Raw genomic sequence first — 27,558 nt, forward strand, 5'->3', positions numbered from 1 at the left:
CATAAGAGTCTGAAACTTGCCAAAAAAAACGCATCCTCAGGTGGTCTATGCTCTAGAGTGGTTAGAAGCAGCTCGAAAGGGGCATACCCCCAGGATCACAAAGGGGATGGTTGCCAGGATGGTACACCACCAACTGCATTCGCGTAAATCAAAGGCGTGGATGTAGGAGGGAGTGAGACTGTATGCAGTAGTCCAAGCACACCAATCCATTGGAGAGCGGGATGTGTTATCCACAAAATGTGGAAAAGGCTGCTCTGCCCCAAAAACAGGCCCCTCAGCACCAGCCGTGCTGAACGTAGGCAAACTGCGTCACAGGTGCAAGTAAGGCTGTGGTCACCACAGGGGAGTCAGGAGTCTTATGTTCCATTTTAGCCTTGTGACAAGGAACCTCGCCTCGGCACAGCTGGTGCTAACAGATCTAGAGTGTATGAGACACCTAAGAGACTCTGATGAATTGGCCCCAAGTGAGGGAACCTTGGCGGAGCCGTTACTCAAAGACTTGGCTTAACCGGCTTCTTTGCCCAGTCAGCAGGATCGGTTCCACCACAGGTTTGAGTGTGGGAAGGCTTAGAGTCATTCCCTAAAGCCAGAACCCTCAAAGGGTGCCCATCAATCTTGCTGATCTTAGATATAGCCCCAAGAAAGGGATCGTCTGAGATAACCCTGGAGCGTTTAGTCACCTTGGGAGGTACCTTGAGCTGAGACTCGGTACACTTAGTTCCAGATGTGGAAACCTTGCAGATATAGCGCCCAAAAGGGGAACCTCGAATGAAGATCCGGTTTTGGCAACCCCTTTGCAGGAGTCCTCGGAGGAAACTCTGGAGTGCCAGTTAGATCCCTTTTGGGACTACTCAGGAATCGAGTTGCTTGAGCCCCTCCCGGACCCAGAAGACCCCAGGAAGGAGTCCCCATGCCGGGGTGCCTTAAAAAGGAACGAATTTACCGGCCGTTTCCTTTTTTCTTCAATGAACTGATGTAAATGTGGTGGAGTAACATGTTTAAACACCTCCAACCTGACAACCCGACGCTGGAGTGCCCGGACAGAGAGGGATTCATAGTATAAGCATGAGTCCCAACAGTGTTCCAGGCCTAAGCACACCAGGTAAAGAGTGGGGATCTGCCCTCGCGAAACGGCATTCGCACGATGAACAGGACATGAATCCCAGATGCTCCGGCATAGACGGAAGAAAGAGGACCATCGAACCGGAGCAGGAATGAAGGACAAGGGAACAAAAGAAAAATATTCCCTGTGATGAAAGCGCGTCCGAACCAGACAGCGTGGAGAAAAGGACTGAAGGGCGGGGCAGAGCTCAGGGAGGCGGGTTTATGGTCACGTGCGGTGGCCCCACGTAGGAAATAAAATGACAATTATGCTTTAGAGTGCTCCGGTCCCATCCCGAAGGACAGATTATCGCACAAGTATGGAGGAAAGGGGACAGGACGTAGGAGTATGTGGGAAAAAATCATATGAGTTGCCTGTTGGGAAATGTTATCCTAATACCCAGTAAAAATCTAAAAAGGAACGAAAGAATGACAAGTCGCTTGAGTTACACACCGGGAAATAGTTTTATTGCCCAAGACATTCTACGAGAGTCAAAGAGTGAAGAGAAATGTATGTCGCAAGCTTGTTATTTGGTCTAAAGCCCCAGCGACATACAAGAACCAGGTGTCTTTTTGTGGCATGCTGAAAGTGTTCTAAAAACCCAAAAATAAAAAGGAGTTGAGTCATTGGAAGATGTGATCTAAAACCCCAACAAGGTTATCAAAAAAGAGGCTGAAAAGCCTAATGCAAGAATCCGACAACGCTTTCCGAAAGATGGCCGGAAACAGGGAAACAGATGAGCAGCTCTATTGAATAGGTTTTCTCTTTGTCTCCCTGAAGAAACATCACCGAAAGATACCATAAGAGTGAACAGAAGACTGCCAGACACATCAGACATCTCTTGGATGCCAATTACATGACCACAGTTGAGAACAAAAATAAGCCACCCTTTTTGGTATAATAAAATAAAAAGGTCTTCATTGCGAAACAGAGTAATGTCATTTTTGGGGTGTAGGAAATCACCACTTACCTTATCGATTAACCATAATATATTTCAGACAATAATGGATAGGGAAGAACGAAGGACAATTGTTGAATTCCAGGTCCATCCATGCCAAAGATAATTGTGTTCTTGTGAGACAGTCCTCCAGAGTTTGATATCCTATTTTTTTTCTTGGCGGTTTCCAGGAGAAGTTCCTCTAGAGTCAGCCTTCTCGCCACAATATAGTACATCGCAAATCATACACTCGTTTGAAGCATTTACCTGTGTTAACAGTATCGACTATAAAGGGTTTGTAACTAATCCCTTGTAGTGCACAAGCCAGATAATGCCTCCAAGCATGCACATGCACTGACCACTATCCATTGGATAGTGATGAGGAGGCCAGGAGGATATAGTGTGCTCTGTATGTAAAACATTGAGTGTGCCCTTTATACCTGGCTAGTTTGCAGCTTGTCATTTTACCAGTGGCTAGATGTGCTTTAATCCCTGGGACCTGAACCAGTTCCTGGGTTTTGTGGAAGCTAGTGCGGCCTTCACTAATCTTTGAAGATATCAGGCTCCGAATGTTAGCGTGACTATAATATGAATGCGGTGACGCGAAGGCCAAAAAGGGCAATTCTTGCCCCGTTTACGAACCATCTCATAAGAGCATTCTAAAGATGTGCTGCTTTAAAAAACCTGAGCAACATGACAAACTCATGTATGCAAACTCGCACAGATGAGACCACAAGCTGGTCAATGTTGAAAGGATTTCCTCAGACAATACATTTTCGGTTCAGGAAGACCAAACTGCACCTGGGTTTTAGCACTTCTCAGTATCAAATTGAAGAAATACATCATTCTATCCATGCACGGTTATTTGACACAGACCTTCTGGTAGCAAATAGTCTTATTCTTGATTTCCTCATAAAAAAGATTGCCATCAATAAACATCAACATTTCAATTTTTGTTGAATGCTTGTATTCAAAAACACCACAATCGGCAAACACACGTTTCTCATAGTGGAGTGTCACAATCGTACAGCAATTATTAGGAGCTTCTCCAGTGTCATGATTTATGTACAATATTGCTGGTTCCATGTAACAATGCATTATTATAAGGCAGAGTTGAAGCATAAAATATGGAAAAATACATTGTAGGAGTGTGCAGTGTACTTTTTCTGCCCAGACATTAAAAATAACCTAGAATAAGGGAAGTCATCTAGGAGAACATACCAGGAAGCTAGAAAAGAAGACTTCACTATTGAATACCCTCTCAGCTATTGCCTTTTTGACATCTATACAATAAAAGCCTAGTCTTTCCATCTGCGTCCCTACTTTGGTCGTCGAAGTGGTGGCTGTACTTACAAAGCGAAAACAAGAAACCGACCAATAGATGCAGTGTGAAATCCCCTCTAGAAGCTATACTGTAACAAATGTAAATGGTCACCACAGGCTGATCTATTGCGTGGCCTCGACAGTTGCATTCTCAAGGAGGTCCTTTGAACTTTAGTAGGTGTCCAATAACTATTTAGGAGTGTCTACAAAAGGTTGGTGAAAGTATTCAACAGGCATGCCAAGTATTACAATTTTCAGAAAGGCCAAAAAAATCCACTAGCAAAAATATTTAAGAGCATCCGTTTTAAAGGCGAGCAAGTCACCGAAAAGTGACTTGTTTCAGCGATAATCCGTGGATTAGATTTAGTGAACAAAATATTTCGTATTTACAGTGGCCAATAATTCTGTTAAATCAAAATGTTACTTTGTAATCTGAACACTGTTCTCCAATTTTTAGCACCAATTATTAGATCGGGGATGACTTTTAAAAAATGCAGTTCCAGATTTTGATAGAGCCAGGACAGTTTGTTCTCGTTTGCTGCATGAGCAGTTCTGCAATTACACAGCAACCAAGATGTGGGGAACCGCATGGCAGCTCTACACAGGGTGTTGGATTCCATGTGCCAGAGCAAGAGGATTTCATAATTAATTCTGGCGTCCATCGGCAAGGGAGACGAAAGACTGGCCAACAGCAGACGAATCCAAACAAAGCCATTTTACAGAAAAAAAGTGTGAGACAAGGGTCCCATGTGTGGGCTAACTTACGTTCTGCGCATTTTTACTTCAATGAAACCTTTCTGCCCCTCAGGACTCAAAGCCGATTAATACTTCTTATTAGAGTCCAATCGGGAAGGGCAGGGCACTGCAGGGTCACGGGCATGTATTTAAACAATCCTCCAAGTCCCCATTAAAAAATTGATTTTTTTTATTTTAATGGTGTCCGAGTGAGACGTTAAAAAGGAAAATAATGCACAACCTTCTGAAGAGATTAAATGACCCACCTGGCACTCTGTAGGCAGTCTCATTTCTAAAAAGATATGGAGGGAGGTAGTCCTAAAAACGGTTGATACAAATGCAGTGCTACTAGGGAGGGAAGGACCCTGGGAGAGTTGGCATTGGGTTTTTTATCATTACACCTGGTCATCACAAATAGCCAGACCAACCGCCACCCCACCCCCTCAAAAAGGTAAGTATTTCTCATCAAGACATGGGCGGATTAATAAATATGTATGAATAAAATACTGGCAAAAAACGTCGTGCAGGGATCTGCCCTCCCACAGAACTCCAATAATTCCTTGTGTGGCTTGTAGGAGTTGAAAGGGGAGGGATAACAAAATAAAACGTACAGAGCAAGTGCACGATGCAGGGAGCCAGTCATGGGCACTTTCTACAACAAAGAGCATCTGGCTGACAAAGCCAAGTCCCTCTAACATTACATTTGAATAGCTTTTAAAAGAGTGCATATATGCTCTCTAGCTAGACTTCTAAAAAAATTAAAACAAACACTTACGTACACAGATTCTGTTCTTTTACAAGCGCTTAAACAATTCGAATTCGATACATGTGCCTCAATGTCACGTGGCATCTATCTGGCCACCAGCCAATCACAAGTAACCGTTTCCTTTTTTTTTGCGAAGACAAACATGGCTGTGCCCATCGTATCACCACTTCCATCCTGTCGTTCATGAGTTTAAATGCTTTTTCTAGTGCCAGGCAGGAACTTCCAACTCCTTGAAGATTGCCTTTGTGTTCTTTGTGGGAATTCCAGCACCTACCATTGAATTCCCAAAAGGGGTTATCCAGACGCTCCATCCTCACGGCCACAACAATATTTCAGGCACCAAACTGTTTCAATATTAGAAGTGAATTCCAGCAGACTTTCTACTGCTGCCACAATCCCAACCACTCCAGTCATTTTATTCTCCACTTATGCGACAGAGACCTAATCCAAAGATATATTTCCAGCAAGATGCTGGTCTCCACAGTAAACCTCTTGGAAACCAGCCCAACCACTTTCATAGCCACCATATTCAAGGACTTTAGGAGCAGCCTTTCTCCTGGCGACAGCGCCTGTTCCTCACAATCTCTCTTCAATGGACCCCAATTCAAGTCAGTGTCTTCACACAGGTCCCCTGGACTAAAGCAATCAGAGCTTGAGCAGTACCTTTGTGCATTCTTACGGGCACAGTACCGAGGGCTCCACATAGAATTTCAAGTGGGAGTATTTTATTCCCAATGTTTCAAATGAATCCCCCCCCTCCCAATATTTTACGGCGACTAAAAATAGATATTCAACTGTTTTATTCTAAAGCATATTTCTTTACTCCTTGTGCAAACTAAGATGCTACCCCAAAGTCAATTTTCAGAAGAGGCAGCAACAATACAGCTAGTTCCCAGATTCATCCTTTCAGGCAGACCAATCTTCCTCACAGCCAAGTTTTGATTTTAAACCAGTTTCTTCAAAATATTTACATTAAATTATAGCAGCAATGAATACTAAAGAATGCCAAGGAAATGCTTTTCTTGTTCTACCCATAATGTTGAGGAGTCTCTTATCGAGTTATTGACTACTAATCATGACTGGTTAAAAAACTTCCTAGACAACTCTGCTAATAAAGAAAGCATCCTTGTATCTGGATGGTAGAGCCAAACGGGGTGTCAAATATACACTCACCACTAGCCATTGGCTAGCGATATTTCACTCCCACTACCTAGTGATCTTTGACTCTTGGCGAGTAAGAAAAGATGTGCTACTCTATGTATAGAATTGAGGCGGCAAGTGGCTTTTTATTGCAACTTGAGGTTTTGCCTCCTGGAGCCAACTATTATCCTATAGTGAAGGCTGCCTTCTTGAGTGTATAGTCTCCACTACAGGACTACGTGAAGATTTTTAGCTGCCTTGGTAGGGCAATCCCATTTCCGGCCGTTCCGTGAATTGAAAACAGCCCTAATGTTCAGGTTATGACAACCTCCGGTGGCAGATGGATCACCACAGTACTCTACTGGTCATTATTAGATCTGTGGGATGCTTTTGATAACCTGTCAAGGGTGGGCTGGCGGTCCAGTGGATCTTCCATGGCAAGGGTTTCCAATGACATGCTAGATGGATTTCTTCCAGTTTGATTAAAGAAAAAGGAACACCTGCTATCACTTGCTGGGATTGAAAGGGTATGGCTGCCCTACAGCATTCCAGAAAGATCCTTGCTTGCCCTTTACTTGATGTTTACAAACTGCTTTCCACCATTGAGGTTGAGAATGACTGCTGTGCAGACGATACCACACCATTTTTAACTTTAACAAAATAGCCAATTATGAACTTCATTTATTGCTATTCAAAGATTATTCAAACTGTACGTTTTTATTGTTCCAAAACTGAGCTCTATAGTGTGTACCCCTGCTTGAGTTAGGACATCTAAAAAGGTTTGCACCTTTTCAAATCAACAATGTTAATCTCCCAATACAATCTAAAGTTTAATCATTGGACATTATGTTTTACTCTTTTTTGTAGATACCTGAAGGCCAGCGCCATTATTAGCTCTCCATTATCTCTGCAATTCGTGCTTACCTTAAAGAACATCTCAGCCGCATAGATAGAGGTACCACTGGCTCTAAACTGAACTACTGCATAGTAATATCCCAGAAGTACAAAAAAGTGTTTCACAATTGGTTCCATGTGAGGTTACCAAATTGCATTTTTAACGAAACTGAAATCCTGAGAAAAATGTTTTTGGTGGGGCGGAGGGATGGGGGGGTCCCGTCGCCCAAAACATCACTTCCTCATGCTTATAACCCAACCCGTTTTAGCTCACATCCTATGCATTTTATTTAAACCTTTTGCTGTTTTTTCAGTATTTCAATTTTGGCATCAATGTTCGTTATTCTGAATTCGGTAAGATCACTTGATGCCTACAAAGCATTCTTCCAAAGCAACAATGGCTTCCGATTCAAGCTTCATTTTGTTCAAAGTGCAAATTCATTTCAAACCAAAATGCAGTGTTGTTTTGCTATTCAGACGAATAGATCCCAATCCAAAACAACTCCCAACAGTTCATACTTGTCACTTGATTGTCCCACCCGACAAGCTGAAAATCAGCCGGTTGGAAAACCCGGTCAGTACAAGGTCACTTTTTGGAATGATCTTCCACTTTCTTTTCGATCCCAGACAAACTTCGATTTTTTTTTTAAAAATGTGTATTCCTGGGTGTGTGTATACTACAGCTCATGGCTAAGTGCTTTAATACATTTGGGTCTTCTGTGCTATATAAATATATATATTTTACATGGCCAGTAAACAGAGGCGAAGTTCACATTGCAACCTACAACATGGCAATATATAGGTTCCAAGTCAGATGACGGATAGAAGGATTTGTGTTTTCTCCAATATTAGTTTGCCCATTCTGACTGTAAATGGTTGTACAGTACAGACAGCAATTTATGCATCAACTTCTGCGCCAAGGAGCCAGGATTACTTCGACAAGTTGTCTCGAGCAACACAAATTGTCAAACCAATGTGATAGTTTTAAAGCAGTGCCATTAAAAGTGACCTCGAAGCTCTGTAAAAGATGTTCAGCATACAAAACGTAGTGGTGGTGTGGTCAAAATGCTTGGTGAGCAAAGACACTCCCCAAAAGGTGACCAATTTAAATTCTACTGCAGAAAAAGTAAGTCAACCAGTTAATTGTAACGTACATTCCAAAAAGGGCGGTTTATCCACATTGCATACACACTCCCTGGGTCTTTTGTTACTCAACGTCAGAAATGATTGCCATTAAGGCCCAAGGCTGGCCATGAATTCCGAGGCTTCCTTTGGTCTGCTATCGTTGACTTGACCGGTATTTGGCATCCATCTGCTTGTCTAACATGTTTAATTAACGGTCAATTATAAGCTCCAAGCACACAACCGTGTCACTTTGCAATAGAAAAGTCGATAAATAAACAAACCTAAAAAAAATAAAAAAATCAACGCGCGGTTATCTAGTAAAAGCAGTATTCTAATGAGGGAAATACAATGATGTTGAGTCGCTGCCCCAAAAACCGCAAAGCATGGAAAGGAATGCAAACTAAATCCTTCAAAAGCGACAAAGAGCTGCATTCACAGGCCAAAGCAGAGACAGAAGTGTGTGGGGGCTGGGGCGGGAGATGGGAGGCAGGGATTGGCATATACGCGGCATGAATCGGGGCAACAGTTTCCGGGGGAAGAATTAGGCTGAACAAAATGGAGAAGTGCTCTGGCAAAAACAGTCTTGCCGGAGCACCGTTGTGTAGACACAAGGCCCAAATGAGCGCCATACCAAGGATGCATTGCGTGTTCAGAAGGAATGAACGTTTGAATTGCTATCAGACATGTTTGGTAAATTGGTGGTCATTATATCAAGAAAATGCACTTTGTTTTATGCAAAGCAGCTAACATCTTGTATTTAGGGCACACGCATCATTTGACAAGGCCCCAGTTCCACCCACACCATTGACAATCGACCAATGGCCAGGGAGTTCCCCCAGTAAATGTTGTCCATTTCCAGCACTGGTGAATATTAAATTCATTGAGTGAAATTGAAATCAAAATCGGGCTGGTAAAGTCACCAAGGTTGAATGGTCTTCTGCGCTTTAAGGCACGTCATTTTAAAATTCTCTTTACAACAGAAAAGACTTATAAAAAATGAGTTCCCTTAACAGCTGAGCAAACAAACAAGTGTCAGTAAGGAGGTACACAGTTTAGGAATATGGCCGGAAGACAGAGCGTAGCGCCAGCAAATTTGGTCTCGACGAACTCAAGAGGCCCAGGGGCAATCCCAAAAAACTCCCAGATCGGTTCCCACACAAGCAGACTGCACTTAAGCAGACCCAGCAGGCGACAAATGCATAAACACTCAAGCCTGTTCAGAAGCTGTCCAAATTGTTAAACATTTCTTGCAGTTTAGAGACTGTCAGGTCGAGTACAGTAACCAACAAAAAGAACAGTCTTACTACGATTACTTTCTCCAAAAGAAAAAGTTTCTTGCTGAATCACTATTATAGACGTTTCAAATTTGAAATTGTGTGAATTCTTATGTTCCCAAAAGGCTTTTTCCTTTTATGCAAAAAACGCCAGGCATGGGCTCTACAACGAGATACTGGGCCTCATTACAAGTTTGCCTGTCCGGAAACAACGGTGCCGGTAAGTTACCGACACCGTTGTTTCCAGACCGGCAAACTACGAGTCTGATGGCAGGTGCCGTTTCACCCACCAGATCTGACCATGGTTAAGTGGAACAGCACCAGTCAGCAGACTTTCACAGAAGCACCGGCACCGTTATCAACGTTGCCAGTGCTTCAGTGGTCCACATTCCCGTGGAGTCCTCTGGGACTCCACGGGAATGGGGATCAACATTTTACTGGCATCTGATTTACCAGCTGTAATTCCCCGGTTATTCCAGCAAGTCAGGCGCTGGTTAATCATTACAGGGCTGGCAGCTACCTGCCAGACTCGTAACGAGGCCTACTGTGTTGCATGACCTGGCCTGGGGCCAGACCCTTTTCACCCCCTTATCCATGACAAGAGGGTTGCCCAAGTATTTTCTTTCTTCCCATTTCCAGCACTGGAGGTACATACAAGGACACACAGTAAGGCAGAAATGACTAAACTGTTACAATCGACAGAATCTGGACAAGTATAATTGAAATATTTGGATAGGTAACAGGGCAATTCAAACTGTATAAAACCTTGATCTGACGAAAGACGACTTCCTGTTGACACATCAAGATGAGAATAGCATTCCAACCCTATCCCAATATTTTTCTAGCAACAATCGCCACCAATTTCAAGCGTATCAAATAGCTTGTCCTACCTGGGCTTCAACAATGATTGATATTATATGAATGCCAATTCACAGGAAATCATTTTCTGGACAACAAAACAATTGCTTTTATCCTGCCTCAATGGTCTCATAAAGCGCTGTGATGTGGGAAATGCATCGGAGGGACAGGGACTCCGTATCCTTGTCCTTTACTGCTTTTTATCGTATGTTCTGTCGTGTTTTCTGCGCAGGATTTCATGTGGGACTCCTGGCGGTGCAGCTCTCTTTCTTTTGGTTTGGTGAATGGACCTGTGGGATACCCTCATGGCACCCATGGGTGGGGTACAACCCTGTGCCCCTAGTGTATGTTTTTGGGCACCTGTGGGTGGCCCGCAGAACAGGGTATGGGCTGGTGGCAGCTCCATGCTGAATTTGACAGGTGCACGGAGTATCCTCCATTTTGGGATACCCCGGCCCTGCCATTGGGATAAGTTGATTCCTGATGGAAAACAAGATGGCCCCGTTGGCCTCTTGCTTTCTATTACCCATTACCTTGTTTTCCCAAAGTCCTGGGAAGCCCCGACTCTGTCCCTTCCCCCTGACTGGCTGTTGGGTGGAAATGCCATATATGGTGTTGTGAAGGCCCGGCCAGACTAGCTGGAGCCTTCCCGGTGATGTATGTTGTGGGTACCTCCTGTGGGTGGGACCTGGGTGAATAGTGTGTGTGACGAATATGCATTCTGTGTTGTGGGTGTCTAGTATCTGATGGTTGACACAATGACTGAGACAACCCTGCCCGAAACTGGGATGAATGCAGCTTGGAGTGTTGAATGGCTCGGTACTTGTCCCAATACACATAACTTGTTGTGAGTGTCTGGAGAGAAGTGAATGGCCTGAATACCTTGTGTGCCCGATTGACTGCCTGCATGAATGCCCATAGTCGTGATTGGATGCTTGAGTGTGACCCAGCGGAATGAATGGGAGATCAACCGTATATCTGGGGACCTCTCACTGCTAGGAATCGTGTTCAGAAGTTGAAGTCCACTACGACGAGTAACTGGAGTAACTGACGCTTGACCTTGAAACCCCCCCGCTGGACGAGAAGGAGTGCTGTGGCTCTCCCTCGCAATCTGAAGGCTGCTGTGTTCCCAAGGACTGACCCAGAGAGGACCTGGTAAGGCGCCCTCTTCCTGCGCTACGAGGGACCATTGTGCACAGCTGATCTTTGCCAACGCTCCCTGGTAGACAGACCTTCGACAGGCTGCCGACCCGATACGGGGACCGACCGGAGCTGCCGTGCTCCCGTTTGCCTAAGAACTTCCATTGATCATCGGACGCTCTTGTCTGCATCGTCACCCGCTTGTCTCCCGCTGGAGAAGGCCCGACCATCTACGCACCGAGGAGCATCCACCGGTGGGTTTCCCGCCACCCAAGGACGACAGAGACGCCAACGACTTGACGCCCTTGCTGGGCCACAGTTCATCATCTCTTTGCGGTCCAGAACTATCGTCACCGAGGTGCCCCGTACGCCTCTTCCTTGCAGGACGCCAAGACGAGCACCTCTAGGAACGAAGCTGCCACTTCCCTGCCGTAGTTCACACTGTTCACCGTCGGACTTTCGACGACCCGTGACTCCTGCCTTAAAGGGAGGGCACTCAAGAAGGGCCGTCGATTCCCCGACACCGAACGCCAAGTTCCGACACCTCTCGACGATCCGTGGCTCCCGCCTGAAAAGGAGGCACTCAAGAAGGATCGGTCGACGCATCGTCGGAGAACTCTACTCCAACAGGTACATTGGGGGGGTAAAACCTTAACAGGAAGAAGCGAGACTATTGAACATATGGACTGGCCTTGTGCTATATATCTTTTATTTACAGGTTGCCCAGATTGGGGGGGGGGGGATCTCCACACAGAACTGTGCCTAGCGGTAGGGGTCAGCATTCTGCCTATAGTTTCAACCATCTTACGTTCCTACCTATCTCTAATGCTGGTTTCCGCGTTATTAATCTGTGTGACATTTTAACCGTACAGTTGATGCACTTTAATGAGATTCGATAATGTTAGTGGTACCACTTTAGAATTGTATACATTTATCATCATTGACTTCCAAGTACAAAGTGCGTTATTGTGATCGTGTACATACCTTTGAATATTAATTATATAAAGACTGTTTTCAGTAATACAGTGTGTGGACATTCCTTTGTGGGCGTTTGGGGACTACACTGTACTTAAGAACCAGCCTGCATCGCCTCCTGAAAAGCTAGGCCTCGATTGCTCGTCCGTTGCTACCATAGAGAATCTTGGCTGGGGTCTCCTGTGCCTCTCCTCTACCATATAGAGAGCGGAAGTACAGACACCCCTACCAGTCTTTACAAGCGCCAACTAGCAGCCAAAACTATTGCAGTGGAGTACAGCTAGGTAGCAATGCTATATGAGGGGCACAAGCGTGTAGGCGTTTGGTTGCTTACCCACCCATTGACTGTCCAAGGGCATGCTAATCCCTACGGTCATTCCCACCCACTTCTAGCCACTCCACCCAAAACGCATCCTACTGGGATCTCTGAGCTAGCTTATCAAGCCATAACATCCACCTGTGCACTCAGTGTCTGCCCCGTGTTATTTCAAAGCAGCAGTCTTCTAAAAGTAGTTAATGTCAGGGCACTTACCCTTCATAGAAACCACAAACACTAAGCTACAGCAATTAGATGAAAGGTGGATGAGTCAACAATAGAGTGGAGGAGGTGGAGAAAAGAGTTGGTGATCTTGAAGACATATCCCCTAGGGTTGCACTATTAGAAAAATCTATTAAAGAACTTGAAAAGCATAAAGAAGACTTGGAAAAAATCGCAGCAGGCGCAATAACTTACGCATCTCAGGCTTACCAGAGGGAGCCGAGGGAACCAACCCCATTGTTTTCCTACAAAAATTCTTACCAGCCATCTACATTTGCCCTTGGAAACTACATTTAACATACAACGGGCCCATAGAATTGGTCAACCTACAGTCTCTTCCACACCTCGTTGGATGCCAAGGACACTTGTATTTTACCTTTTGGAATACTCTTAACTACAACTTATCTCCACAGCAAAAGAACACAAATCACTCATTTGGCATGGCAGCAAGCCATTTATTTCACAGGATGTGGCCAGAAGCACGGCACAAAGAAGAAAAAAGTTTTTCTATCATTCTGTCCTGCTCTAAAACAACTAAATATCCACTATGGTTTATTCCACCGATGCTCCTTTAAAGTAACACATGAGGGTCGCACAGCAGAATTTGATGATCCAGCTGACTTGAGGTCCTTCATACAATCCATTAAAAGTGACGGTATGGATACCTCTCCTGCAATGGCCTCAACATCACCTACTACTTGAAATCTAGTCTTCATAATTTATATTTTCTTTTTATTAATTACCCAATGCAATGATCATCCAATTACATTAATTGAGTGGGGCGGGCGCTCTTTTGGTGTCACTCTTCCACCGATGGTCGCTCTTTTCCTTTTGGCGACCGAGCTGGCGTTACCTATCCCCAGTATATCTTTCCTCCCTAACCCTTCTCCTATGTCCCGTTTGATCTCTAAAACCAGTTGTATCAAATTGTCTGAGTCCTCTCAATGTTTGATTAGACCCCTTCCTCCCCTCCCTGATCCTCAATGTTCTATCCTCCTGCATAACTATTTGGGTATATGTGATATAAACCACATGATTAAGGATATGTTTCTATTATCGTTCTACAGCTATAAGTTGCGTATCAATATGTTTGACTAAATGATCTTCAAGTGCATAACATGGAACATCCAGGGATTTAAGAATCCCATCAAAAAATGCAACGTTATCTCACTTGACCAAATTTAAGCCAACGGTTGCTTGCCTACAAGAAACTCATTTATCCTATAAAGAAACAATGAAACTCAAGTCTCTCTGGGTTAAGGAGGTTATCTCCAGTCCTGCTATATCCAAGAAAAATGGAGTTGCTATATTAATTAGTAAAAAAACAACCCTTCAAAATTCTTGCCCAAGATGCTGACACCAATGGCAGATGGGTTTGGGTAAAACTTAACTCCACACAGGTATCAATTCTAAACATCTATGGGCCCACACTACCAGATCCCCCTTTTGGAATGCTATAAAGCAAATGAGACTTAAACTACCAATTTGATAATGTCCGTAGATGTCAATCAGGTCCTTGACCCTTTTTTAGACCGTAAATCCAGCTGCATGTTCAAACCCAATAAAACTCACAAGTCCTTTGTTAATTGCCTAGCGGAGACGGGATTGACACATGGAGGCCATCTCATCCCACACAATTGGACTATACCCCCCCCCCCCCCACAATACATTATCACGCCTGGACTATATTTTTGCAATTAAAACCCTCTCTGGATCCATTATAGATTCTAAAATGTCTAATATTATATCAGACCATGCACCGGTTATCATATCCTTTTGCCTTACAGAAGCAAAGTTGCTTCCAGATGGAAACTTAACAATTTACTTCTAAATGATTCACAGTTTATTCAATCCGTTCAAGCTTTCATTCAACAATATTTGAATAACAATCAAGACTGATACCTCTGTTAGTAATTGGGATGCATTCAAAGCGGCCTTAAGAGGTCACAATGGCCCTCTCGTATGAACAAAAAACACCTAGATGACCTTTACTCTAAACTCACCCTTGCAGAGCAACGCTACTATGTTGACACTAACTCAAACTTACAAGTAATAAAAATACGCTTTGAAATCAATAAAGGAATCACAGAGGTTGCAGCAGGTACCATACTTAAATACAAAGATATCAAACGTCAAATAAAGTGGGCAAAATGCTTGCTTCTTATTTAAAAACCAAAAAGAAAAAACTTCGAATTTCTCACATTAAAGACACTCCAGGCATATCTCATCACCGTTCTGATGAAATACTTGAATGCTTTAGGAAATTTTATACTGATCTCTATACTCCAGAAAGCTCTATTCCCAAACACAATATTGATTCCTTTCTGAATAATATTAGTCGCACCTCATACCCCAGATCAGACCCATCTCACCTTGAAAATGATATTACCTCCTCAGAGATCACTAAAGCTATTCACAGCCTCGGTAAAGGCAAAGTACCCGGCCCCGATGGACTATTCACCAAATTTCTACATCAATTTATCCCAAGTATTAACCCCAAAACTTAAAACACTTTTTTCATACTTTATATCACAAAAATCTTCCTCAGGTTCCTTCTCAGAAGCTTTACTTATCATTTCCCCTAAACCTGATAAAGACCCTACCCTTCCCAGTAATCATCAACCCATTTCCCTTATCAACATAGCTAGTATTTTAGCAAAAAATGTTGCTTTCTAACAGAATTGAATCCTCACTCCCAAATCTGGTCAAAGCAGATCAAACTGGCTATGTAAAAGGACGCAACATATCCTCTAATGCCAGACTTCTACTTAATGCCATTAACCTAGCAGCCAAAGATAAGACAATCAAAGCTACGCTGCCATTGCATTGGATGCAGAGAAAGCTTTTGATCGTGTAGATTGGAATTTTATGTTCCAAACCCTACGCTGGCACGGTTGTGGTGAAAAATGTATCTCACTTGTTAAACTCTTTTATTCAGCCCCCAAATCCGCCATCTACTTAAATGGTCAAACATTCTCATTCTTTCCCTTGCTCAGAGGCACGCGGCAGGGCTGCCCCTTTTCACCATTATTATATATCCTCTCACTTGAACCGTTACTAGAATTAATAAGATCTAACAAGAACATCCCAGGAATTCAAGCAGGTGCCTCAATTATCAAAAATAGCCACATACGCTGACAATAGTCTTATCTTAATCAAAAACCCCAAACTTCATATACCGAACCTCTTGGATGCACCATCTCAGTTTGGTCATGTTTCAGGATAGAACCAAATAGACACAAATCAGAAATGATGCCCTTAAATCCCTACTGTCTCAAGCATGACATTGACATTTTCGGTCTCATATGGTGCAGTGGTTCCATCAAATATTTAGGACTTCGTTTTGCCCCTACAATCCAAGAAACCATCAAGCTCAACACTAAAACGTTACTGGATACTCTTAAGGACCTTACATCCAAATGGTCCCCCCTTTACCTTTCCTGGTGGGGGCATTTAGATACAATTAAAATGATGCTAACTCCTATAGTACTATATTATCTTCAGCTTCTCCCCGTTCCACTATCCCTTTCCTTTTTCAAATCCATTTATTCCATACTACTACATTTTCTTTGGGGAGTAGGAAAAAGTAAAAGAATTGCGCTAACTAAACTTAAAGCACTCTATGAAATGGGAGGCGTTAGATTCCCTGACTTCAAGTTATACTACTCTGCGTTTCTCATAAAACAGTCTCGCCAATGGTTCACAGATCCCGAATTCGCCGACACCCCGACATGGTGTACATTAGAAAAACACACAGTTCAACCACACAATATTACTGATTATATACATATTTAAACATACCTCAAAAAACATTTTGGAACCTATTAAAGCATCCGTTTTAGCCCTACAAACTTCTCTTCCCCCCCATACTAAAATCTTTCCCCGTTACTATGGCACAACAAGACTATAGTAATAAATAAAAGATCCTCAATCGCAAAGCATGGATCAAAAAAGGAATCAGATTCATCCAACACATTATAGATGGTCCTTCTATTCTCCCCGTCCAACAATTCTCTACCATATTTACCATACCCAAAACAGATTTTCAGTTTTACAATAAAAATCAATCAACTCCTGTCTTGATGCACTCGGCCACTTTTCTTATGAGATTCTTACTCCAGACGCCCTCAGACTACTGCAGCTAACCATGACTGGCGAAGTTATAGCCTCAAAAATATACAATTTTCTCACCTCAACATTTAATGTTTGCTCGATTCGTCTGAAATGGGAATTTGACTTAGGTTATATGTTTGAAGATCATATATGGCTCCGCCTGTTTTCTAAAACCGAAAAATTATCACTGTCAGCAAATATTACACAACACTATTACTTCATTCATAGAGCATTCTTTACTCTGGCTAAATTAGCTAAGGCTAACCCGAATTCTGATGCTAAATGCTGGTCATGTGGCTTATCTCCCGCCACATATATGCATATGTTCTTTGAATGTTCATATATTGTCAAATTTTGGCATGATATCTGGAAGCTTATTAAGTGTATCTTCTATGTAGATGTTTCGTTCTCTTCTGTGAATATATTTTTAGGAAGCTTGGCTATTACAACATACATTCCACCTGACTCAGCCAGATTATATGATTTATATGTATAGCCTTAAAATGCATCACAGCTAACTGGAAAGACTTTCGATTGCTCTCTACTAAAGTATGGTGGAATGTTATTTGTCACACTCATAAATTGGAAATGTGCATGGCTAACAATCAAAATACAATGGTAAATGGTACAATTTCACCTGTTATCTTAACTGTTTCAACGCAACTTCTCATGGCTCATGAACATATATCCTCATATTTACTTCATTAACCTGATGACTATACTAATATTCAAATGCCTGGTTTATATTATTACAGAAATTAATACATCAGTTTACGAAATAATCTATTATACCCATCCTCTCCCCCTCATCCTGTTCCCACCCGTTTCCTGTAGTTCTCCTGTTTGTCTCCTAATACGTCTCCCCATATTTCTACTTTTCTCTTCATATTAGTTACTCTTTACAGACTTGTTCTACAACTATCCTTGTGTAATTAGTAATATCTACAACTTCTAGTCTACTCTTGTTTAAATTGGTACAATTAGTTAATTTGACCAATGAATGTCTTATATAGAAATCATAATCTCGTTTGTTAAGATCATTTACTCTGTTCATCCTTTATGGTTACCTGTTTCACTCAAAGTCTGTAACTTGCTAACACATGTATCATTTTCAGTATCTTGAACAATAAAAACCATTAAAATAATTGTAAAAAAAAGTAGTTAATGGCTTAATTGGAGAAGTAAATGCACTACTGGTGTAATCGAGTGGAGGGTGCTTTTGGAGGACGATCCTGAAACTCAGACCATCAGCATCAATGGAATCCATCTATCTGGAACTAGGGCTTCTCATTGGGGGCTAGGGGGGACGAATTATATTTGAAGTCTAAGATAGATCCAACATGCCCCCTTTCGAAAGTTTTGGGCATCAATTTTGCGAGGGTTCGCCTCAGGAGGTGATGTTGATCTTGTAATGTGGGCATTCAAAACAATAATGTGGTGCCCAAATTGGAACTCCTGAGGTGGCTATGAAGTGTTAAAATGCTTGTTCAAGACAATACAAACTATGGGACTGCAATAAAAATCACAACCACATTGCCACCATTGTTACCAACACGTGCCTAGAGTGATCCAGGAGTTTAAGATACCACAGTCCTAACCCCGAAATACGTATGCTTTTATTGGGTTTACGAATAGATCAACTACCCCTATTAACAGGATTGGGTACCAAATTCAAACAGAGGACAGATGAGATACTGTTGTGCCTGTAAGTCACAGGATTCCCTGGCAACCGCCAACCACTTATTTACAGAGTGCATGCACGCGGGCCCGATCTACATGTGTGCTTATGAGAGTCTTGTAAATGATTACGACTCTATACTCTATAATCAGACAACTTCATGAAAGTATTGTTTAAATTCTGCTTCCGTTTCAGTGCACATTGCGCTTTACTGCGTCTGGGTGCAAATAAAAAAGTTAATAGGCATCGGAGCAAATTTGCCCAGATGTTGAATAGCAACAATTATGCTGACTGTGCGACTATCTGTAAACGCAAACATACTTTGCACGTTGTTTAATAGTGCATTTCAGTATATATAATATCTACTGATTTGCACATTCATTTACACATTGCTCTTTTGCACACATTTGTAGTTATAATATTTGGAGTGGAGTTCTTCTATTTGCATATAGTACCAGAGTATTGTTTGATGTGTAGTATGTATTATGTATACTTTATCCATCTGCTGATGCTCATCTGCTCCCCTGTTAAGCGACGTATGCCAAGATATTTAAATACGACTCCTCATGAGAAAGATTTGGACTGTATTGCCAAGGATTTAAACGTTTTTTTTTATGTTAGATGACTTTTAGAAGCTATTGTGGATCATATTTATGTGTGGATGTAATAATGTTAGTGAACTGCAAAAGTTGGACTAATTACAATAAATAAAAATAATGTTTTAAAAAGTAATAAAAAAAAGGTATTTGCCAGGTCTGAATTATAAGCAGTGTTTGCCCCCTTCACTCAAGTCCAGTAAAACAAGCAGTGGCAAAGCCAACAGTTTTGGTTCGTGTATAGGCATTAAAATAGGCATTTGCCAGGCACTGCCCCAGGTACTCACACCATTTTGCAATGGTATCCAGTAATTTTACTGAGGATTTTGTATTAGACATTTTTTACCAAAAAGTCTACTGAAAAAATAATGTTTGTTTTTTAAATGTATATGTATTATGGGGGGTATAACACGTAGGCAGGGTTAAAAGCATTTAAATAAAAGTTTTTTGGTAAAACATGCCTCCAATAAAAACTTTTGGGGAAAATCACATAGAACCTTTGAAACTGCCATCATTAATAGCTAGTTAATACCATTACGGAAGTGCCTGGCAAAACCCTTTTGTAAGCATTGCCAATGTTTTCTTTGTGAAGACTAATCAAATCTCTTCAACCCCTTTTCTCTGCGATTGTAGCAATTTCAATGCCTTATAGCCAAGCCAACACTGAAATCCAGGACAGACAGAATTGTTGGATTACGTAGCAAATGGCTTTTCGACATTTACATATAGGCAAGCAGGCACAGTAAAAAAAAAAGTGGGCAAGAGGTCAGACAGAAGGGGGAGGGGGCAACAGAGGATAAGGGATTCTGTAGCAAAACGCATCGCTGTATTTATCATATGGCGAGGGTGAAGACCATCAGCCAATCCAGACAGCTATCGTTGTCACAGGATGACAGAAGCCATTTTTCCGAATGCTATGCGATTCAGAAGAGAGAAGCGTTCATTGGTGTAGAGCCCCTCAAGAGCGGAGTTGTCAGAGGAAATTAAGAATATCCGAGGGAAGGGCGGCCTGTCACACATCAAGAACCTTTGGTCCCAACGTACTGTGTTGTGCAAAAGGGGCTCTGTAGTGGTCGCACATTTTATTGAGTCCCTTAAGGATGTATCCTGCGTACCTAAAGTAATATTGTCCCGGTAGGATAGCTCAGCGGCAATGTGCTCGCCTTGGAAACTAGAGGAGACGAGGCAACACAGATTCGATCCCTGGGTCCACGCTTAGAAACCTCTGGGTATTAAGCGCGTTATAAATACACAACTAAAACATTCCTGTAACAGCACCTTCAATGCCCCAGGGCTGTGGGAGTGCTTTAAAAATGCAAATAAATGAAATAAAATAAATATTGAGAGTACTATAGGTTCATTTTGCAAGTGATGTGACTTTACAGCATGAGTTTAAGATGCAGTATAGAACGCATGTTTGCATAAATGGCACATGTCATGCTGATTTTGTAACAGTATTTTTATCCTGACAGGTTATGGATAATGTGGTGTCGTCAGAGTTGTCCTTAAGACTCACATCACGTGTCAGTACCATGGGAAGGGGTGGAGTGGGAGGTGGGAAAAGTTAGTTATCTGTTGGAGTTGAGAAATAAACAAGAGTTACACACCTCCTGTCTCTGCCTCGGATTGTGTCCGCCATGCACAAGTGAGGCTGTGTGGATTCATGCTGCAGTCCCTGCTGGACTGGACAAATATGGTCAAATAATGTTTTGCATACGTATGTTACCCATATAATCCTATCGATAGTGATGGATTTTGAGTGCATCGCTTGTTGAATCCAGGGTGTTCTGTGATTACAGTTCTATGGTGTCGGCGTGAAAATAACGTGTCATTTGTTAGTGCTTTTGTCTGGAAAAGGGAGTTGAGCTGACTTTTGATGAAAGTGTACGAATTTTGTTTTAACTATGGCACTATATGGGCAGTTACCCTCCGAATTACCTTATCATATTTCCACCCGTGTGGTTGTGTAGCTCTATGCTATACCTGTGAGGCGTTTTGGCGATTTGAGTTTTTAGGCAGCATGTTACATATGCTCAGCAATTTGATATTTGGCCGTTTGCCCTCCCTGCGTGGCATTTTGTGTGCGTTTCTGTTGAAACCTTATGTACTGTCAAGGAGTTGCCCGTGTGCTCCATCTACCTTATTTGGCCGTGAGCGTGTCTGCGTGGCGTCTTAGTAAGTTTGGCATTTTATGGCGAGGTACCATGGCCGTGTTGTGCTCACCAACATTATGCAGTTAGTTTTTATAGTGCAATTTTTGCATTAAGAGAAAGGAGCTGTAGGCTAGACCTCGCTGGTATCCGTGGCAGTTGGGGAGCACTTTGTGGGTTCTCAATGTCTCTGGAATTCTGCGATTTTCGAGAGATTCAACAGTCTAGCCAATGCATGCATCATGCATCTGCGAAAGAAGGACAGTGACCATCGGGTTCTGTGTTTGGTTTGGATTAGAAAGAGGGTAAGAACGGGCTGTGCTGATAGTTATTAGTGGCAGTGCATGCATAAGGTGTGCGTCTGTTTCCTGGTGCCATAGTGGCCCGAGAGATCCAGTAAGCTATCCATAGTTGGTTATATTGGGCAGGGATTGGTATCTGCCTATAGTAGGTTAGCTGGAATATGAAGTTGTGGAACAATGGTTGCGTCTGTGGGGCGATTGGTGTGGAAAACAGTTTGTTTTGAGGGGTATCTTTAGTATTGGAGGTGGATGCATTGTGAAGTAATTGCTCAGCATTCGTTATAAGTTTTAAGTTGTGTTATCGTGCTTTTGGAAGGATCGAGGTTCTCTAGTTAGTGTCTGGACTCTGTTACACTGTGCCATAACATTAGGGTGCGTTTGTATTGTAAACGGAGGATTAGCAGTAGATTCAAGGATTGAAGGCTTGAGTGAGGAGCGTATACGCTGAGTCTGAAAATTAACCAGAGGCCGAGAAGGCTTGTTGAATTGTAGTACGTGTCTTGTACAAAACCGTTTTTTAGCCCCTGATGAATTTCCTATTAACACATTGTAATTGGAAGGAAACAAACATGCTGGGCACCATGTTTGTATATTAAAATATTTTTATGTAGTTAGTATGTATTTGGGAAGATGAGAATGAGATGACTGGGTTGAAAGCGGAAGGGTGCTTTCGAATGAGGTACGTCTGGTGCAAATATGCACAGCACGAGTCACTTTAGTAGCAAGATTCAGCAACAGATTGCTTGAAAAATGCATGTTTTTTACAGACCACACTGGTCTTTTTTTGTGCATAACTGGTTGATGAAATATTGGCTAAAACAGCACGATATATTTTTGATTGAAATTCTGATTATTAACTTAAAATATATATTTTTGTATTATATTGGCTGATCAACTCGTCATTGTTATCTTAGGACTGAACTAGTGAATGTCTTCCTTGTAAAAAGAACAGCACCAACCACAAGCCTTGTATGTTTATTGTTTAAAGGGTGTCCCCCTTTCATTGAGGGATCGCTTGGAATCTCCCTCTACCTCTCAAATGTGGTTGTGGGATGAGAAGTAGAATGCATGGTGAATGCGACAACTTCAGCACTGCATTCTCCATTCTTTATTGTGGTATGAATATATGTGTGTGTGGCTGTATGTATCTAGAGTACTACGTATCGTGTTCTTATTCAACAAGTGCAACGCTTCATTTATGCCATACAATGACTTCTTTCATCCTCCGTTATTAGGGTATTTCATGAGGGACATTTATCCCTTGTGCAAAACATTTGGCTTATGCTAGTCATACTTACTGTACCTTCTTAATTTAATAGAGAATGCATATTGTTACACGAGTTAGGTTGCATTGTGTCCAGCATGCACTCCTCCAATTTCCTTTTTGTTATGAATGTTAAGCGGGGAGGTGTGTTGTGGTTACTAGGTGCGTGATCTCATGCAGGCGAGTGTTCTGTTGGCAACACGTCGAGTGGAATGCTAGTGTATGCATTGTAGGGTAGACAATGAGTGACCAGTAGCGCGTCATGTCCAGCCTGGTTGGCGGTCCCGGTTTAGGCACATTATACCTATAAAACACAGTCTACCTATGAACTGATTGCAATTTACCTGGTAACTCCAGCCTCTCCTTCCAACTTAATGAGCTCTGAGTAGAGGGCCAAATTCAGACCAGCTCAAGTCACATTTTAAGTTGTGCAGTGATTCTACCTGCTCCACCGGTACATTAATACTGATTCAGTTTTAATAAGGGCACAGCAGAGGACAGAACATATCTGCATGGCTTATGCACTTCAAACTGCTAGTGGGGTGCTGTATGTGACCCCTAACCTCACCCAGCCACATCAAGGTGGGGCTGCCGGTGTCAAAACCCTACAGTGACGCTTTAATAGCAGAATGTGGCAGCTTCCTGTTGTATTCTGCCTGTCAGAATATATGGGTCCATGGATGGAATGCATGAATGGAATATATGAGAAGCTCTGTGTGAGTGTTCCGTAGAATGACAGTTGGAAGTTAGCTGGCTGGGGTGCTGATGGCCAATGTTTTGGGTCCCTGTACCATACACAGAAAGGACTGTACTAAAGCACTTACCCGTACACTGGAATAAGGCTCTTAACTTTATACTAGATCCTGGCGTGGTAATTGCAGGAGGAGGAAACCCACAGCACATGTATTACGCCACCCGCCCGTGTCTGGAAAGTGTGTGGTGTTGTCCTTAGAGAAGGAGTGTGGCGACTACCTGTTATTATGTCACTAGCCATGACATCATCTGGAACTGTGTTGTCCTTAAAGGGAGGAGTGTGGTAACTACTGCACCATGTATCATGTCACTGGCTATGACGTCATAAGAATGTGTGAAGTGAGGAGAGCTAGAGATTACACCAGTGGCATTTAGAAAGATCCTGAGTGGTGGGCACTAGTGGTCTGGTTAGGTCCAGAAACAAAGAAGGAATACCCGACGTCAGTCTGTCGGCATCCTTCCTGCGTGGTTCCTCACTACACCTCCAAAAGTACAGACACCTTCCTAACCACAAAACAGAACTAAAGTTCCCTGAGACTTTCGGCAGCAAAAAGTGGATAATATTAACACTGGTGATATGAAACAGTTTTTAAAAAAAATTAAAAAAAGGGGAGGTATGAAACACGATCACTACACAGTTAAGTAGTTGTACATGGTATGATGCAGTGCTTTAGAGAAAGAATCCATTACATAGCGGCATGGCCATTTTAGCAATGGAAGGGCCGGTACAAGAATTTGAGGGTCCGTTATGCAAAGGATTTGGGGGCGGGGGGATATTCCCCGAATTGCATATGTATTGACATGAATGGCATTTCAGGGAGTGACATAAAATAAAACCCTTCAGTGCCAGAATTAAGTTAAATTACAGGAAGCTACTTTATAATATGCGTCACAAGAGACAAAATTGTTTTTGCAACGTATAAACCGTTACATATGGCGCTTTAGTTAAGTGGTGAAACCAAGATCTGGATCCAATCTGCTGTTTAGGGACTGGGCTAGACATTTTCTCAGCACTAGTGGCACACATTTGTATCAAGGTTTAGCTGTCAAGGGTTGAAATAATAGTCTGTCTCAAAGATGACTGAGAATATACAGGGAAAAAAGCCAACTATATAAACCTCAATAGAAATATGTTAAGCAAAAAGAATGATATTTAGCTGGATTTTCCCCCCCATCCTGAATGAAAGACAAGTATCAGAATGGAAAGTAATGTCAGCCTAAAAGCTCTCCTCTGAAGGGGAATCTTTGGCACCAGGACACTACTAGTGTTGGCACAATACAAGTCTATACTACATTACTAAAATACTTACAAAAGAAATAATCCCTGCTTGTTTTCTGTGTTGTACACAGGCATATTATGCACAGTGTAAACGTGAGTTCTACAAACAACCAAACACTTTGATGTTTGTCAAACTAATAAGCATTGTGGCAACACAATACAACTTTACAACTGCTGGGGTGATTGGCTAGTCCATTTGCCTTTAGAGAAGGCACAGATTTGGTTAGGTAACTGGACAGGATGTACAAACATCCGTCCCCACTGTAGGTCGTATCACCCCTCGCACTTATCAGGGGGGCTGCTCCGAGACAATGGCCAATCCAATGATCCATCAAATTAGTCGGGGGACACTGACCTGTATTCCAAACATAAAACAAAATAAATCAATCTTGTATGATGAGAAGGGACGCTGTGCATTGAGCACAGAAGTCATGACTCTGCGCTGGCATATCGCTGTATATATGTCTACATAGGGGTTCGTTTACTTAACAATAATGTGGGCTCGCGAAGGTGAGACTGATGTTCAGGTACCGTGTGTACGGTTTAAATACATGGTTAATTACAGTCCTTTTCATGACCTTAGAAATAATTGTTTTAGGGGCCAAGAGTAAGGTGCAGAGAAGCTGCACACTTGATAGTGTCATTTTTCCAGCCTGGAATCGCTTGCTTACCTGCCGGGTGGTTGTACATGGGCCGCAGCTTCGGTGGCAACATCATCTCCACCCGGTCAAGAGCCCGGTGGACGGACGCGCGTAGACCAGCAGCAGCCGCCATTGTTGCCGACCTTCAGGAACCTTTGACAACCGTTCAACAGGGACTACCCATTCAACCACAGCCGCTCAAGGGTAAGAAAACTGCCACACTGACCGCGCGCGACGTCCGTCAATTGACAACCCTCGGCATTTCGACCAATGGGAGGGTAAAGCTAGAGGGGCGGTAAAACTTTGCCCTTAATGTCAAAGACGTTTGGAAACCTAGACCGCGAGACAGTGCAAATGTTCTAGTTTACACAGATTGATCGAGTGGCGGCCATGTTAGGTGTGGATAAACTAGCAATGTGTTCCGTGAGAACATACAAACACTTAAATGAGCCGTGCCTGATTTCGCATTTACGTCAAGCAAACTAACTTTTTCCGTCACAGGAAACAATCGGGAGATAATTTTCCCGAATGCATTAGGGAAAGAATTATTTTAGGCGGGAGAACATGAAAAATAAATATATTTTTCTCAGAAAAATCAGGAGTCTCCTGCCTAAATCAGGTTGGCATGTATGCTGTTGCGATCCAACATAAAAAGACTGAAGGTAAAACACTGAGAGAGTGTACTAGAAACTGAAACAACTTGTGCAGTGTCATAATCTGTGCTGGGGCTGATTATGGCTATGTGTGTGTTATGACGGTCTGGTAATGTCAATGACATTCTATGTGGAGTGTTGGTGTGGTGATGTCATTGCCATTCTTTGTGGAGTGTTGAGGGTTGTTTGGAGTGCTGGGTTCCACTGGTGTCAGTTGGACCTAATGTGCTGGGCTGGATGGATGTTCCAGTGCTTTCTCTACTTTATATCAAAGAGAATAAACCTACATGTAAACTAGCTACCTTCTGGTGTTCCTGTTCTGTGAAGGAGACTTAGTTTACTACATGCAGCACTTAAAAATTGGATTTAAAATGTGCAGGTTTTTCAAGTATAACTGGATAGGTGTGGTGGCCCACAATGAACACAGGACGCTTGACTGAGGTGGACTGGTGGAGGTGTTTATTCTGACACCTTGCACTGATAGAGCAGTGCAGTTAGCTTCACTGCACTGGACACACTGGATGTTATTTACATCCGCTCCTTTCTAGAGCTTGTCTTCAGCCATGGAATTACGCTCTGCAGTAGGAGTGTTCTGCCTGTGAAGCAGGCTTTAGTTCAAAGGCTGATTCGATTCCCTCATCAAGCCTGGTGCCTCCTTCAACTCTGCTGGGTTTTCCGGCTCGTTGCACGCTTCCCGCATGTAATCTCACGAGATCTCGAGTGATAGGTCCTCACACACCTCATTTCATTGGAAAAGCTTGGTCCTATTCCATGATGAAGTCTGTAAATCTGGTTGGCTTCCTTCTTTCACGTTGGAGTCGGTTCTGGTCAATGTCTGCCTTGGGGGAATGGGTGGTTCTGCTGGATTTGTCGCTTGGGGTTTGGTCTGCTGAGGTTGCTTCTCGGTGTGGTTCTCTGGCACAGGGTGTGAGGTTCATGGAGACACCATCACTTTGGTTTTCTTCTTCTCTGACCTCCGTCTCTTGCTGTTGAGGGCTATTGTCTAATTTCCATGGGTCATTGCCTTCTCCAATTCCCATGGAGGGGTAGACTTTCGATGCCCTTTTGTTGTACACGGCCACCCTTTCAAGGTTACACCTTTTCCCGTCACTGGTATACATTTTCTTGGTGCCTTTCTGTGTTACTTCTATGGCCTGGCTGTATTTGGAGCCCGTTGAAGTGTCTTTGTGAGGCAGGCGTATCTTCACCAAATCCCCTTTGTTGACCTCCGTGCAATATGCTCCTCTGCGTTTGTCGCTCTGAGATTTCATCTCTTTGCTCTTCTGTAATCTGAACATGATCTCGCTCATGTCGATGTCGTC

The 27,558-nt window shown here is 42.8% G+C and overlaps 1 protein-coding gene across 1 annotated transcript in view; it reads right to left on the bottom strand.

Annotated features, from left to right (window-relative positions):
* The window catches only part of MPC2 (mitochondrial pyruvate carrier 2), a 157,273-nt gene extending 131,355 nt beyond the window's left edge, over window positions 1–25,918 (bottom strand). Inside the window, exon 1 of the mRNA XM_069636470.1 lies at window positions 25,614–25,918. Coding sequence (XP_069492571.1) covers window positions 25,614–25,716 — 103 coding nt within the window. The 5' untranslated portion in view covers window positions 25,717–25,918. The remainder of the gene's footprint in view (window positions 1–25,613) is intronic.
* Window positions 25,919–27,558: the final 1,640 nt, after the last annotated feature.

The sequence above is a fragment of the Ambystoma mexicanum genome, chromosome 7p (genome assembly GCF_040938575.1).
Source record: "Ambystoma mexicanum isolate Mex_15411 chromosome 7p, UKY_AmexF1_1, whole genome shotgun sequence".
Classification (NCBI taxonomy): domain Eukaryota; kingdom Metazoa; phylum Chordata; class Amphibia; order Caudata; family Ambystomatidae; genus Ambystoma; species Ambystoma mexicanum.